At 36.1% G+C, this 15,844-nt stretch overlaps 1 protein-coding gene and 1 long non-coding RNA gene across 19 annotated transcripts in view; one reads left to right on the forward strand and one right to left on the reverse strand.

Annotated features, from left to right (window-relative positions):
• adam12b (ADAM metallopeptidase domain 12b) overlaps positions 1-15,844 on the forward strand; it is a 159,355-nt gene that overhangs the window by 135,574 nt on the left and 7,937 nt on the right. For 3 of the 17 annotated variants that reach the window (XM_073928652.1, XM_073928649.1, XM_073928653.1), the window contains 5 exons: positions 1,924-2,032; positions 3,941-4,130; positions 6,010-6,118; positions 7,913-7,951; positions 10,948-11,142. In XM_073928652.1, coding sequence (XP_073784753.1) covers positions 1,924-2,032; positions 3,941-4,130; positions 6,010-6,118; positions 7,913-7,951; positions 10,948-11,142 — 642 coding nt within the window. The remainder of the gene's footprint in view (positions 1-1,923; positions 2,033-3,940; positions 4,131-6,009; positions 6,119-7,912; positions 7,952-10,947; positions 11,143-15,844) is intronic. The other 14 variants (XM_073928658.1, XM_017351825.4, XM_073928659.1 and 11 more) reach the window with 5 other exon arrangements.
• Positions 1-15,844, reverse strand: part of LOC141378615 (uncharacterized) — a 44,999-nt gene that overhangs the window by 6,124 nt on the left and 23,031 nt on the right. For both annotated transcript variants that reach the window (XR_012393494.1, XR_012393493.1), the window contains exon 3: positions 3,881-4,187. This is a non-coding gene — a long non-coding RNA (uncharacterized lncRNA). The remainder of the gene's footprint in view (positions 1-3,880; positions 4,188-15,844) is intronic.

Below are 15,844 nucleotides of genomic sequence, written 5' to 3' on the forward strand. Positions count from 1 at the left end.
GTCTGTCGCGATTGGTCGACTGCCTTCAGTCAGAGAGGGAAATGGCCAATAGCTAATCAGCAATTTAAAAAGTAATCACAGTTCATACACGCTCGATAGTGTAGACGTGGATTTTAGCTGCCACACTATGGCGAGTGGATAGTGCCACGGATAACCGAACGAAGGAGACAGTCGTGTACTCGCCATACCACACACACACAAAAACACACACACACCTCCGGATGACAACGCTCCCGCTTCCGCCCGCACCCGCCAGGTTTTAGCCTGAGAACCCGCTCCGTTTTCTGCCCGCCGCGCCCGGTCCCGCTAGAGCGGAGGAGAACACAACCAAAAATCACCCAGTATACAGTCCAGACAGCCAAGCTGTCTGTATAAACACACACACACACAGCACAAAGCTCGTTCGTTCGTTCGCTCTCTCTCTCTCTCTCTCTCTCTCTCTCTCTCGCTCTCTCTCATACGCGTGCGTGCGCACTAACACACACACACACAAGCACCACGCAGACTCTCTCTTTCTAATTCGCAGACAGCCCGCTCCCGTCCCAAATTAAACCCGTTACCGACCGCTCCCGCGATTTATTCGGAAATTTATTCCCGCGGCTGTCCCCGCGCCAGATTTCTGCGGCGCGGGAATAAATTTCCGAATAAATCGCGGGAGCAGAACTCTAGCACGGAGCTCCATAAACAAACAGCACGCGTCGCGTTTTTAACGTGACTTTGCACGCGATAAGATAAAATATCCAGTTAACCTGATACAGTACACGCGGTTACAAGTAACAAATCACAACTAAATACATTTGCAAGCTAGAGTAAACGAGGCAACAACTTTAACCGCACGTACTTACACTTGAGAAATGGAAGAAACCCATCCTGACGTCCATCAGTTACTCTTTACTGATCCTTCCTTTAACAAACTCAGATGAAGTATTCTTTGTAGCATGTAGCTTCCAGAAGTTTCCAACTGCTTGGTTATAATGCTTATGTTTCATCTTTGGGTAGAGACTCAATATAATATCCATCTGCAGTGTGACTTCAATCGACCGGCATGTTTGTGTGCGTGTGTTTGTGGGTGTGCGTGTGTTTGTGGGTGTGTGTGTGTGTCTGGGTTTCTGCGTCAGAGGGCGGGGCCTCAGGTTTGAAATCTCCCGGGTTTGCGCGTGCACGTGAATAACTTGGTTTCGTTCGTACGTCATGGCGAAACACCTAATGAGTCGGTATCAAGGCGACTCGTTTGAAGCACTATGAGTCGACTCTTTTATAGATGAATCAACCGTTTTAAACACTGTATTCTTACAGATTTAAGCCTTAGCTGGATACTTCACTTCACTTAGAGCTGTGTTACACACTACATGGAGGGGAATTTTCAAAAACCCATAATATGGGCTCTTTAATAAAAATAAAGCTCTTTAAGTCCAACTAACTCTTACTTGAAAACAAGTTCATTCAGCTCTTAATCTGAAGAGTGTCTTTCCTGAAAGTTGAACTGTCTTTTTTTTTAACCATGTTGAAACCATCAAAGCATCCAAGAAAAGTTTGATGTGAATGTTAAGAGTTCAGGAGATTGAAAAGTTGGGTCATGTTTTTTGATGGGAAAGACATGGATGTTCTTTCAAATTCGAAGGCAGACATGCAATATTCAGACTGTGATTTAAACATGGAGTGACATCAATCAGCTTACGCGGCGACCCTCGACACATGCCCTGATGGAAAAAAAAATTAATGCAGTTTTGTGCAAATGGGAAACTGTTGCCCTTGAATGTAACTCGGAACAGAGCATCCATGAACTGAATGCTCATGAGGAGATCTCACACTGTTATCCTGCTGAATTGATGCAGTATTGAGCAGCAGGATGTTGATGATAATGTCCAGCAAGGAAGGATTAAGCTGTGTGTGGCGCTGATAGTGGTTGGTTTGTGTTTACAGGAATGCAACAATAAGAAGAACTGCCACTGTGAGGCTCACTGGGCACCTCCTTTCTGTGACAGGGCGGGGTTTGGCGGCAGCGTCGACAGTGGGCCAATGAGACAAGCTGGTACAGTGATTGAAAGCTGCACTTTTGCAATGCCATAGCAGTATGCGCAACACTAACACAGCATGACTATGTTGCTATGCTTCAATTCATGCTTTCTGAATTGATTTTGTGCTTCCTTCTGATCTAATATAAGAGAAACATGTAGTTCAGCAGTCTAAATAACACAGATCATGTTTTTTAAAAAATATTTCCGATATTGATTTGAAATGACCTTCCCTAGTTTTAAATGTTATTGCAGTACCATCAAACCAGATGATATTATTAACTGAACATTTATTTATTTATTTATTTATTTATTTATTTATTTATTTATTTATTTATTTATGTGTTTATTTGTTTGTTTATGTTTATTTCATTTGTTTATTTTATATTATTCATTTTATTGTTTGTTTATGTTATAGTTTTTTATTTTATGTTATTTATTTGTTTGTTTGTTTATTAATTTAATTATTCATGTGTTTATGTGTTTTTATGTGTTTGTTTAGTTAATTTAATTATTTATTTTATATCATTTATTTATTTAATTATTTATTTACTTATTTATTAATGTGTTTTTTATTTGTGTTTATTTATTTAATTTAATAAAATATGTATTTTAAATTATTAAATCATTTATGTATTTGCTTATGTTTACATTTATGTTTATTTTATATTATTCATTTATTTATTTGCTCATTTATTCATTCATTTATTCATTTTCTTTTCGGCTTAGTCCCTTTATTAATCTGGGATCGCCACAACGGAATAAACCGGCAACTTATCCAGCATATATTTTATGCAGTGGATGTCCTTCCAGCTGCAACCCATCACTGGGAAACATATATAGACACTATTTCACACACATACACTATGAACAATTTAGCTTACTCAATTCACCCATACCATATGTTTTTGAACTTGTGGGGGAAACTGGAGCATCCGGAAGAAACCCACTCGAACACAGGGAGAACATGCAAACTCCACACAGAAATGCCAACTGACCCAGCCGGGGCTCAAACCAGCGACCTTGCTGTTAGGTGATTGTGCTACACCAGGGGTGTCCAACGTCTGTCCTGGAGGGCTGGTGTCCTGCTGATTTTATCTCCAACTTGCCTCAACACACCTGCAAGTATGTTTCTAGAAAGCCTAGTAGGAGCTTAATTAGCTTGCCCAGGTGAGTTTGACTGGGGTTGGAACTAAATTTTGCAGGACACTGGCCCTCCAGGACCGAGTTTGGACATGCCTGTGCTACACACTGCACCACCGTGCTGCCTATTATTATTCAGTCTAAGTACAAATTAGTAAAGGCCACTTAATATTAAGTGAGACTAAAATATAACAGGAAACGCTGCAAAAAAATCCTTGTCCTTTTAATCATCTGTTGGGAATTTGTTTTTATTATAATAAAATATTGAATTATATAATGTATAATAATTATTATATATATATATATATATATATATATATATATATATATATATATATATATATATATATATATATATATATATATATATATATATATATAAATATATCATATAATTATTATATTTAAATTATACTGGCCATGTGCACTAAGATTTTTCCAAATGATGTACTTCATGAAGTGAAGCCGCTTTCATCCACTCTGTGACATCATCATCAGCACTGCAGATATACCAGTTCAGCGTGAAACTACAACATAATTACAAAAGCCCATTAAACGATTTTCCAGCATAACAGCATTGACAGAACACGTCATTGATTTACTAGTGCAAACCTGAAGCTTTGCGCTCACACACTGCTCGCACATCGCTCACACATCACTCAAGAACTGAGAAACAGCTTGTAAAAAAAAATCAGATCGATCTCTCTTCATTTCTCTCTAACCTGACTCTGGCTTCTTGTGTTTTCCTCTTGTCTGTGGCGTTTCTGTGCCGTGCTGTACAGCAGATGTGCGCGTGTGTGTATTAATGTGCGTGTTGTCCTATGTGACAACAGCGGACAGCAGTGCCGTGGCCGTAGGTTCCCTGGTCACCCTGCTCTGTCTGCTGTCGGCCGGACTGATGCTGTGTCTGAAGAGGAAAGCGCTGGTCCAGTTTCTTTGCGCTAATAAGAAGAACGCCATTCAAAAGCTCAGGTACAGAAATCCCTCCTGCAGAAATGTGTTTGATCCTGGATTCCTGCTGATATGCATCTAGGGACACAAAGAGAAAGAGAGAAAGAAAAACATTTGTTAAATCTCAAAGGGATGAGGTTTTAAGTTCAGTAGGAGAAAAGGCACTTTTAAAGATCATTTGGATCCATTCCTTTGTGGTCACAGTAACACACTTACAATGGGAGTAAACTGAATTATTCAGTGCAAGCCTGTTTATAATTTAAAGAGATCTTCAACCAGAAGCGAAAATCTTGTCATCATTTACTCAACCTCAAGTGCTTCAATATATATAAAATTCAATTTAATTCAATTGAAGTTTATCTTTATAGCAATTTTACAATGTGGATTGTGTCAAAGCAGCTTAACATGGAAGTTCTAGTAAACTGAAACTGAGTCAGTCCAGTTTTCAGAGTTGAAGTTCAGTTTAGTTCAGTTCAGTGTGGTTTAATTTTCACTGCTGAAAGTCCAAAGACTGAAGAGCAAATCCATCGATGCACAGCTCTACAAGTCCCAACCAAGTAAGCCAGTGGCGAGGAACAAACTTTACCAAATTACGAAGTAAAGGAAAAAAAAAACCTTGAGAGAAACCAGGCTCTGTTGGGCATGACCATTTCTTGGTTTCTTGGTTCTTGGATTGATGTGCGTGCTTTTGTGCATTTTTACTTTAAAACTACAGCACAGTAGTAATTGTTCATTTTCAGTGCGCTTGTGAATTTTGCCAGTTATACTGTGACAATTACAAGTGCACTGCAAATTAATAATTACTATTGGGCTATAAAACTATGGCACAATTGTATTTGTTAATTTACAGTACACTTGTAAATTTTACAGTATTACTGGAAACCTAAATTGCCAGTAATACTGTAAATGTTCCAGCTATTTTTAGTGTACATTATATCTTTGAAGTTGTCTGGCTTGCCCTTTGTGTGAGCAGTTATATTTGTGCATATGTTTACTGACTTTTTCATCATAATTGAGTTTAATGGAAAGAGTTGTTTAACTAGTGAAGAATGGTAATTTACCATTCAGCAGATTAAAATGGGTTTAATTTGTTACATTTTTTAAAGAGGTCACTTTTGCTCATGATAATTTCCTCAGGGTTTCTTTGATAAATACACTGTTGAAAAAACAGCATTTGTTCAAAATTAAAATCTGTTGGAACATCAAAAATATCTTCACTTTCACGTTTTAAGAGGATATATAGCATAGAAATGAAAACTTGCTGTTAGTCGGCGCAATGGCTTAATGGCTAGCGTTATTTAGGTTATTTTCCCTGTAATACATGAAATGCAAGTCAATAGCCACTGTCACTTTACTGACGCTTACAAATCAAAATTAATACCTGTGGCTCCTGATGATACATGGAGGTCTTATGAATGCAAAGCATTTACTCTGGGAAAGAAACTGATTATTTACTATATCATTATCTTAAATCCACACTCAGAACTAGCAAATGGTCCAATCATGACAGTCTGGAGCTTGAAATTCCTACTGCAGTAGGCTAAATCCACTGCAGATTTTCATTATTGGCTGAATTATCCATATAATGAGCAATGCTGAATAAAATATCCTTTAAAAAAACCTGAAAGATAATCAGACATTTGAATGTCGAGGAGTTAAACATGTTATTCCGTCTCACTTCACATCATGACTGTCATGTTAATACAGTGTTCAGTTTATTATTTACCACCTGGACATTGTAAGTGCCTTACTATAAATGTGTGGTTATTAATATTATGACACAGATGCTGAAAAGAAAATTGCACCGATATTTAAAGTGATCCTCTCTTCTGCAGTGTTTAATTGATTTAAAATAGTCAAATAAATTGAAAATCTAATTTTTGAAAACTTGATTTCACAGATCAGTTGGACAAAAGCAAACACCCAGCCCTCCTCAGACACAGTCAGTCTTCAGGGTCTCACCTCAGCACAAGCCCCCTTCATTACCCTTACACTCCCGCGCAGACAAGGTAAGTTTTTGTACTATTTTTGTAGAAGAAGGCATATTTAGACTCTAAACATCGCAAAATATTAGCACTGATGATTGTAAGAATCATTCATTCATTCATTCATGTTGCTTCAGCTTAGTCCCTGATTTATCTGGGGTCACCACAGGGGAATGAACTGCTAATTACTCTGGCATATGTTCTATGCAGTGGATGCATTGTAAGAGTTATTATTAGTAATTCTGTGTAAATAATAACTGATCATATTAGAACAGCAAATCATCAATGAGTATGTTTAAATGGACACTAATCATTTTAGGTCAATACTCTGATTAAGAGTCTACCATGTGAACAGCGTTTTTTTAATAATTTAATCAGGTTAAGGACATAATCGGACTAAACAGAAATCAGATTAGGACATGGAGTATGCCGATTTTAGTGGCATTATTGAAGTGCAGCACAGACATGTAAACACCTTAAACTATTACTATCATGTACATGTAGGACTTTTCACCACATTTTGCGACAGGATAGTCTTTACACACAACACTGTTTGACATTGGTCTCTGCACCTATCAAGTCAGTGAAGGACGAAATGTAAATAGCAGGGTGATGCAATTATGTTAATTGATCTATGTGCTATAACGTAAAATGGGATCATGAAAGAAACATTTAAACTCAAGTAAACACCTTAATCAAATTATTGTCTTTTTCAGGTTAAGGCAAATAATTCCTTTACTGATCTCCATGTAAACATAGCCAATGATTTCTCATGTGACACTGAATTCTGATGAAAATTCAGCTTTCAATCACAGGAATAAATTCTATATAATACTACATTTAATGAAATAAACATAATTGAAATTTTTTTGTTATATTTTAAAGTTTCACCGGCTTCTGTTTAAACATCAACAAATTTGACTGTTTCCAAACTCTCCAATGGTAATGAACACAAATTCTTACAAAAGCTAATATATGGTATTATAAATATACAGGTCTGGTCGTTGTTTCTGATGGGTTAAACAGTGTTTGAAGTCATTGCTTCTTCACAAAACTAAATATTTTATGGACTGGCATTAGCATAGTCAGCCTGTAATCAAGCACAAAAAATGTTTGCAGTAATAGTTAAGTAGAAATATGCTGTATATTACACACTTATTATTGTTTACATTTATTAACCAAAATTTACTAATAAAAATCAACAAAATCTTTTCTACATTTGCATTTGTCTAAAGTGTATTAGAAAAGAATCATAGTAAATTAAATCCAAGGAGATTTGTAATTGTAACCAAGCATGGCATTGTATCATTTCTTGAAGAGTGTTCATATAAATGAATATTTACACCCCTATTAACAAGCAGTAACAAGATCTTTCATTAAATCTCAAAATCCATAATTCATTCTCTCAGTGTCTTCCTGCCGATGAAGCGAGGAGCAGATGAGGTCAGATCATGGCAGAATTACTGTCCAAACCCATTCATTTCTGTCTCTGTGTGCGCAGCATCAGGCTTAGGTGCATAATTGATTTATTCTTCGCTATTGACTCTCAAAGAATATTAATGAAGCCCAGATCATCATCTTAAACCTCAGACATTCACGTAGAAGCCTTTCTGTTTTGATTCAGTAATGCAATTGATTTGAAATTGTTTGTCGTGGCTGAATGTCTTTGTGTGCTCAAGTAATCTGGGCTCTCTGTGATTGGATAGTCACCGCTCAAAACTCCATATCAGTCGATATAGATAATTATCACATTTCTTTTCAACATTCTGAGTGAAATCAGACAATTAATTTCTCATTTTAACTATGCTTTATTGTCAGAAAATGACAAAGAAGTCAACCAGATTCCACAAATCTGAGGTAATATATTTATAATTCATATTTATAAAACATGTTTTGAGTAAACATTTACAGAGTATCTTAACATAAATCTTCTGTGATTTCTAATCAGGAACTTATGTTCATTAAGCCAATAACATCTGTAAAGAAATCATATTTAAGTATTCTGCTTTTAACTTTATTAAATTTAATATTCATTCATTCATTCATTCATTCATTTTTCTTTGGCTTAGTCTCTTATCTATTGGTGGTCACCACAGCGGAATGAACCGCCAACTACTCCGTCATATGTTTTACTTAGCAGATGCCCTCCCAGCTGCAACCCAGTACTGGGAAACACCCATACACTCTCGCATTCACACACACACACACACACACACACACACACACACACACACTCATACACTATGGCCAATTTTAGTTTACCCAATTTACTTACAGAGAAAACCAGAGCACCTGAAGGAGACAGTAGTGGTCTTTTCTTTCTTCAATAATCAGCCAAGTCTGATGGTTTTGATTTCAGAAGAGTTCTTTATTGTTGACAACAAAGGAGATTTTTCAGAAGGCCCCCAGCAGCATCTCTGCCTGAAAATTCTGCCTCACCAATGGTCTGGCCTGCTTATATCCTCTTTTGCAAAGGTTTTTCACATTGTTCTACATTTGACACACAAGATCAAAACTAGTTTCAACCCCCAAAATAAACCTTGCCACTATATATCTTGTCCATCTAAACTTAACTGTTTTAACAGGTGTTGCCCCTTTTCTCATGCATCCCTTGTGACACCTTGGTTGTTTGCTCAGGCCATCTCTCTTTTCTAACTCTACATAGTACTTTGATTATTTTAATGGTAACAAGCAAATTAAGCAGATTATACACATACAATTTAATTCAATTTGATTATAAAGGTTAACTTTACACTTTAAAGAGTAAAAAATCCACTTCAACCCTCGTGAACATGCAAACTCCAACCAGAAATGCCAACTAGGCCAGCCGGGGACTCAAACCAATGACCTTCTTACTGTTAGGTAACATTGAGCCACCATGCCGCACCCTTTAATATTGTCATCCATAATCATTCATTCATTCATTTTCTTTTCGGCTTAGTCCCTTTATTATTCTGGGGTCACCACAGTGACAACTGCCAACTTACCCAGCATATGTTTTACACAGTGATGCCCTTTAAGCTGCAACTCATCACTGGGAAACATCCATACACACTCATTCACACTACACACATACACTACTACAATTTAGCTTAACCAACTCACATATACCACGTCTTTGGACTTGTGGAGTAAACCCACTTGAACACAGGGAGGACTTGCAAACTCCACATAGAAATGCCCACTGACCCAGCCAAGGCTCGAACCAGCGACCTTCTTGCTGTGAGGCAAACGTGCTACGCACTGTGCCACTGTGCAGCCCGTCATCCATAATATTAATATTATTATAATCAAATTTAACTGTGGTTTCTGTGAAAATTGTATAATTAAGAATGGCCTGAACATATTTAACAAATACAAATTCACAACTGCAGCAGCGTAAAAGAACACTCCACTCCACAATTTTTTATAAGTCATCTAGTGTTAAACAGTTTTACTATTTTTAAATCCATTCAGGCAATTTCTGGGTCTTTCAGGTGCACTGTTAGCTTAGCTTAGCATAGATCATTGATTTGGATTAGACCATTAGCATATTGCTCAAAAATTACCAAATTTTCCTTTTTAAAGCTTGATCCTTTTGTTGTTACATTGTGTAGTAAGACTAACAGAAAATTAAAGTTTTTTTTTTTTCAGGCATTGCATAATATATCATTGCGCCTGCTGCAGCTACAGTACAGCAGCAAAGCTTCTTGATTATTATTTCAGAATGAGTATAATTCCTATATCAGCCTTAAAAATAATGACTTTTTTATTTTCTGCTGGTTTTAGCATACAGTATATCTACAGAATCGTCAAAGTTTAAATAGAAAAAAATATAAAGTCTTTGTTCATTTTTGATTGAGATGCTAATGGTCTGATCTGATTCAATTATTTATGCTAAGCTAAGCTAAAAGTGCTCCCGCCAAACCTGGAGATCAACTAAATTGATTAAAAAATGATGAAAGCCAACTGTTTTACTCTATAAGTTACTTTCGCTGTTTTCAAAAAAGTGGAGTGTTCCTTTAATAGCAACCAATACTGTAATTATATCAAATTGTTCCTTCGGTACATTTAATGCACATCTACATTGTATTATACAATACAAATCCTGACACAAAACCATAATGCTAATGGTACTTTATCAAAGGAAAATTATTTAATGATTATTGCTGTAATTATTTTAACAGCCAACCCTTCATATTTAAATTAAAAAAAAAAATAATAAAGTAAATCTCCAATATTGCTGTTAATGGTTCCATGGTGAACCTTAAACATCCATGAAAACTTTTCATCCCTAAAATAGTTCTTTATTCATTCATTTATTTTCCTGCAGCTTAGTCCCTTTATTCATGAGGGGTCGCCACAGTGGAATGAACCACCAACTTATCCAGCATGTTTTACACAGTGGATGCCCTTCCAGCAGCAACCCAATACTGGAAAACACCCATACACTTTCATATGCACACACTCATACACTACGGCCTATTAAGTTTATTTAATTTTCCTAGAGCGCATGTCTTTAGACTGTGGGGGAAATCGGAGCACCCGGAGGAAACCCACGTTAACATGGGGAAAACAAGAACAAGAACTCTTGCTGTGAGGCGATTGTGCTACCCACTGAGCCACCATGTTGCCCACAGTTCTTTATATAGTGTACAAAAGGTTATTTAGAATATTATTGTTTTACAGGCTATTCTTCTATGGCATCACTGTGAAAATCCATTTTTGTTTCTATCTTAAAATAAAGAAGCAGGGATAGTATTGGATTTTGAAGTGATGTTTGCAGAAATTGATTTCTGGAAATGTTCTAAGGTCAGCAGTAGATCTCGTATTGAATTGTTCTTGAAGATCTGTCTGTCTTTTTTTTTTCACAGATGTCTCATCCTAGTTCGGAGCCTCTTCTTCCTGCGCACAGTTTCCAGAGTTTGCGTCGTATGCCTGAATGTCCGAGCCGCTGCCAGCCTGTCCACATCAGCCACCCGATGCCCATCACGCTGCAGCCTCACAGGACACTGAGAGAGACAGGCGTCCACACGCTGCCTCGCCACATCGCATACACGCACACACAGGTCAGTGCTGTCTGTCTCTTTCACCATATACTGACAAACTGTGGCATGAAGAGTGTGAACATGTCATGCTGATACACACTAATGATGAAGTTATAAAACTGTCTCGGTTTGTTTGGTTACAATTTTGTGGAAATACATCAAAAATGAATTGTTTATGAAGAAAGATAGTTTCATATAGTTTAGTTTTATATAATATAATATAATATAATATAATATAATATAATATAATATAATATAATATAATATAATATAATATAATATAATATAATATGAACAAAAGCATTTTTAATAAATATTCAATTAAAATCCTATAGTTTTCTATAAATACATAACAAAGAAAAAAAGCATTGAATAGATTAATGACATCATGGATATAATATAATGCTTATGCTAACATAAATGTAGTTTTAATAAATATTAAATATCAAAAAGTATATAAATTTAGGTTTTGTATACACACAAAGGTAACAGAAAGATATTTTATATAAAAATATAAAGATTAGATCTGATGAAAGTTTAATTACTGACAACTAAAATAAAATGATATATTTTAAATGCTTACATTTTTGCATTCATTAAAAATCATACACTCAGATTTTTCTGTCTCCAGAGCATTTTTAATAACAAACATACTAAGCATTTTATTCTAGTTTCAGTCCTTTCTATAATATTAATAATAATTATTATTATTTATATTATTAGTAGTAGTCATTGTAGTAGTCGTCTTAGTCATAGTAGTAGTAGTGGTCATCATCATAGTAGTCGTCTTCATAGTAGTAGTAGTCTTTGTAGTCGTAGTCATAGTAGTCATTGTCGTAGTAGTAGTAGTAGTCGTTGTTGTCATAGTAGTCATCTTCGTACTGTAATAGTAGTAGTAGTCGTCATACTGGTAGTAGTAGTAGTAGTCGTAGTCATAGTGGTAGTAGTAGTAATCGTAGTCGTAGTAGTAGTAGTAGTCATTGTCGTAGTAGTCCTCATTGTCATAGTAGTAGTAGTAGTCATCGTAGTCATAGTTCTAGTAGTAGTACTCCATGTTGTCATAGTAGTGGTGTAAGTAGTACTAGTCAGAGTCTTTATAGTAGTAGTAGTTGTAGTTTTAGTTGTAATCATAGTAGTAATAGTCGTCACTGTAGTAGTAGTAGTCATAGTTGTTGTAGTCGTAGTAGTTGTAGTAGTCATAGTAGTAGTAGTAGTAATAGTTGTCGTAGTTGTTGTAGTAGTCATCATAGTCATAGTAGTCATCGTCATAGCAGTCACCTTCATAGTAGTAGTAGTCTTTGTAGTCGTAGTCAAAGTAGTCATTGTCGTAGTAGTAGTAGTTATCGTCATAGTAGTCATCTTCGTACTGTAGTAGTAGTAGTCGTCATACTAGTAGTAGTAGTAGTAGTGATAGTAGTAGTAATCATAGTTGTGGTAGTAGTAGTCCTTATTGTCATAGTAGTAGTAGTAGTCATCAAAGTCATATTCCTAGTGTTAATAGTCCTCGTTGTTTTACTTGTAGTGGTAGTAGCAGTACTAGTAGTCGTCGTTGGCATAGTAGTCATAGTCGAAGTAGTAATCGTAGTCGTCGCCATAGTAGTAGTTGTAGTTTTAGTCGTAATCATAGTAGTAACAGACGCACCATAGTAGTAGTCGTTGTAGTAGTAGTAGTAGTAGTAGTTGTTGTAGTAGTAGTAGTAGTACAGCAGTAGTAGTGGTGGTAGTAGTAGTAGTCGTAGATGTATGTAGTAGTAGTGGTAGTAGTCATTGCAGTCATCGTCGTAGTCGTCGACATAGGAGTAGTTGTAGTTTTAGTCGTAATCATAGTAGTAATAGTCGTCGCCATAGTAGTAGTCATTGTCGTTGTAGTAGAAGTAGTAGTAGTAGTGTTAGTAGTCAATGCAGTCATTGTCGTGGTAGTCGTCATAATAATAATAATAATAATAATAACTTCATAATAAGAATAATAAAAGACTTCAAAATCACATTGTCTGCTCTTTGTCTGGAAGCAATTCAAAAACGATTATGAAAACTTTATAAGAGATAGAGTCCATCAACACCTCCATAGCTTTCAGTCATATATCCGAATGTCCTATACAACTGCAGCTCATACACTTTCCACAGCATCTGTTTCTGTGCTTGTAAATCGATAGACAGAAACCAAAGCGGAGGGAGATAGGAAGACATTAGCAAGGACATTAAACTTTCCATTGCTCTACAAGGCACATCAGTGACTTACATGAAGTTTCCAGCTGCAGATGAACTGAAGAACAGCAGCATAGTGGCAGACAGAGTGAACGCAGGACTGAAAGTGATACGGAGAGATGTCTGTGTGTGAAGGTATGCGTTTTAGATGATAAGTGCAGCTCAGGGACACTGGAAGATCAGCTATCAGACGCCATGAAGAATAACATCTGCTGCTCCACTTCATTGTGTTCGAGTCAACTGACTGAGCTTCAGTCCAGCTGCACCTCTGATGCTTTGTTATAGAAGTGCCATATAGCTAGTGTTATAATAACTTATCGTACTCTGAAATAGCACACACAAATAATAGATACTAAATACTATACTAGAAGTAATCTAGATCCTCTTTTTAAAGGCCTTAAAGTCCATGTAAAATCCAAATTTTTGATGTTTATTTTGCTAGCGCTCATTGTTATTCTTCAGGTGAACAATAAATCTTCGATCAAAGTCTGACCATTTGCTTTCACATTTTGAGTTGTGGTCCTTCTTTGTTGATATCAGTTTACCACACGTCTCTTAACTGCATTTAGCTAGGATGGAATAATGAAATAAAAGTGGGTGGCTCCGTAGTTAGCACTGTCGCCTCACAACAAGAAGGTCTCTGGTTTCAGTCCCAGCTGGCCTAGTCGGCATTTCTGCGTGGAGTTTGCATGTTCTCCCAGCTTTCACGTGGGTTTTCTCCAGGTGCTCCGGATTTCCCCACAGTCCAAAGGCATGCGCTGTAAGTGAACTGGTTGAACAAAATTGCCCGTAGTGTGTGTGTGTGTGAATGTGAATGGATTTTTCCCAGTACTTGGTTGCGCCTGGAAGAGCATCCACTGCGTAAAATGTATGCCTGAATAGTTGGCGGTTCATTCCACTGTGGCAATCCCTGATAAATAAGGGACTAAGCTAAAAGAAAATGAATTAATTAATGATTGAATGAAATAAAGTCTCAGCAACTTCTGATTTACACGGACCTTAAGGTAGACAAAATACATTGAAAAATGAATGTATTAATCTTGATATTGAAAATACACATACTGCAGAAATATATCCAATTGAAATCAGGATTAGTGTAGCTGTAAATCATTACAATTTGTAACTTTACAATAAACATTAAAAATGCTTGCATTTATTTTAAATGATTAACATTTTGACTAAAGAAACCTATGTAAAGAATAATTGATGACGGTTGAGGTGTGCAACATTTTCTAACAATTCAATGAAGTAGAGTTAGTTATTCTGCCCATAAACTCTCAGAAATAAAGGTACAGGAGCTGTCACTGGGGCAGTACCTTGGTAAAACTTACATATAGTGTCCATAATGGTACCTTAAAGGTACTTTTTAGGTACATTTGGGTACTAATATGCACTTTTTAGATACCAGTGTGGACCATTTGGGTACAAATATGTATCTTTATTTCTGAGAGTGTACTATGGTTACCTCATCTATAATTCAGATGTTGTATTTCAAGACATATGTCAGGTTTTTGCCCTCAAACTGCTCCTTTGCATAATTATACTTTCTTAAGCGTCATCCAAAGCCTTTTGTTTTGTTAATTTTTTTTGTTTTGGCTTGTTGTAGGCTGTAATTTCTAATAACTCAAATTTTTCAGCGTAGTGATATGGAAGTGTACAGATATGGTCAAAACCTGTCTGGAACTACTTTATCCATCGGTTTATCTAAAAATAACTGCACGCCTTAGGTTTGTCATTAGCCAATCAGAATCAAGCAATTAATAGCATATGCATTATGCATTTACACAACCAAAAATATGAACAATGGAGGAAAAAAAGCATTTCAAAGCAATTTTTCTTAACACTTTAAGTCTCCATGAACCGGAAGCTGCGACTTGTATTTTTTGGTATTGTTTCCTAGAGAAACAGAATATTAAATGAGAAAACAGTGGGCGTGGCTTGTTTTTTTCTACTGCGAGCTGATTGATTGGATGTAGTAAATTAGGCGTTTTATTCAGAAAGATCAGGAAAAGTGTTAGGGGAGAGTAATTACAATAATCCTCTTCACCATTTCTGTTTGTTGTCAAAACTGACAATTGGACTGGTGTGGTTAAATATGTCAGCCATGCTATAGCCAAGATATACACAATCTGACAATTTAACGGAAAACAAACAGGAAGTACTTTTACACATTCCAATTAAAGATTAGAAATGCACACTTTTTTTTTAAGACATGCACAGATGAACTGTTTACCACAAAGCAATATGAGCTAACAAAATCCTATGGTTAGTTTTGATTTCTTGGGGACTGAATGTGTCCTATTTAGACATTCCAAGTACTTACTACAGTATAGTGATGACAATTAATCATGCATAATCACATTCAACCCAAGACCTAACCCTCATCCTGACCCTAACCATACATATAAGTACATGTAATTATGTATTATTACTCAGTAGTTCATTGAATAACTAGACTAAAAAAAGGACACCTTAAAATAAAGTATAACCAAATTTTCTATTATCTGTGACATGATTA

This window comes from Danio rerio, chromosome 17 (assembly GCF_049306965.1).
Source record: "Danio rerio strain Tuebingen ecotype United States chromosome 17, GRCz12tu, whole genome shotgun sequence".
Classification (NCBI taxonomy): Eukaryota; Metazoa; Chordata; class Actinopteri; order Cypriniformes; family Danionidae; genus Danio; species Danio rerio.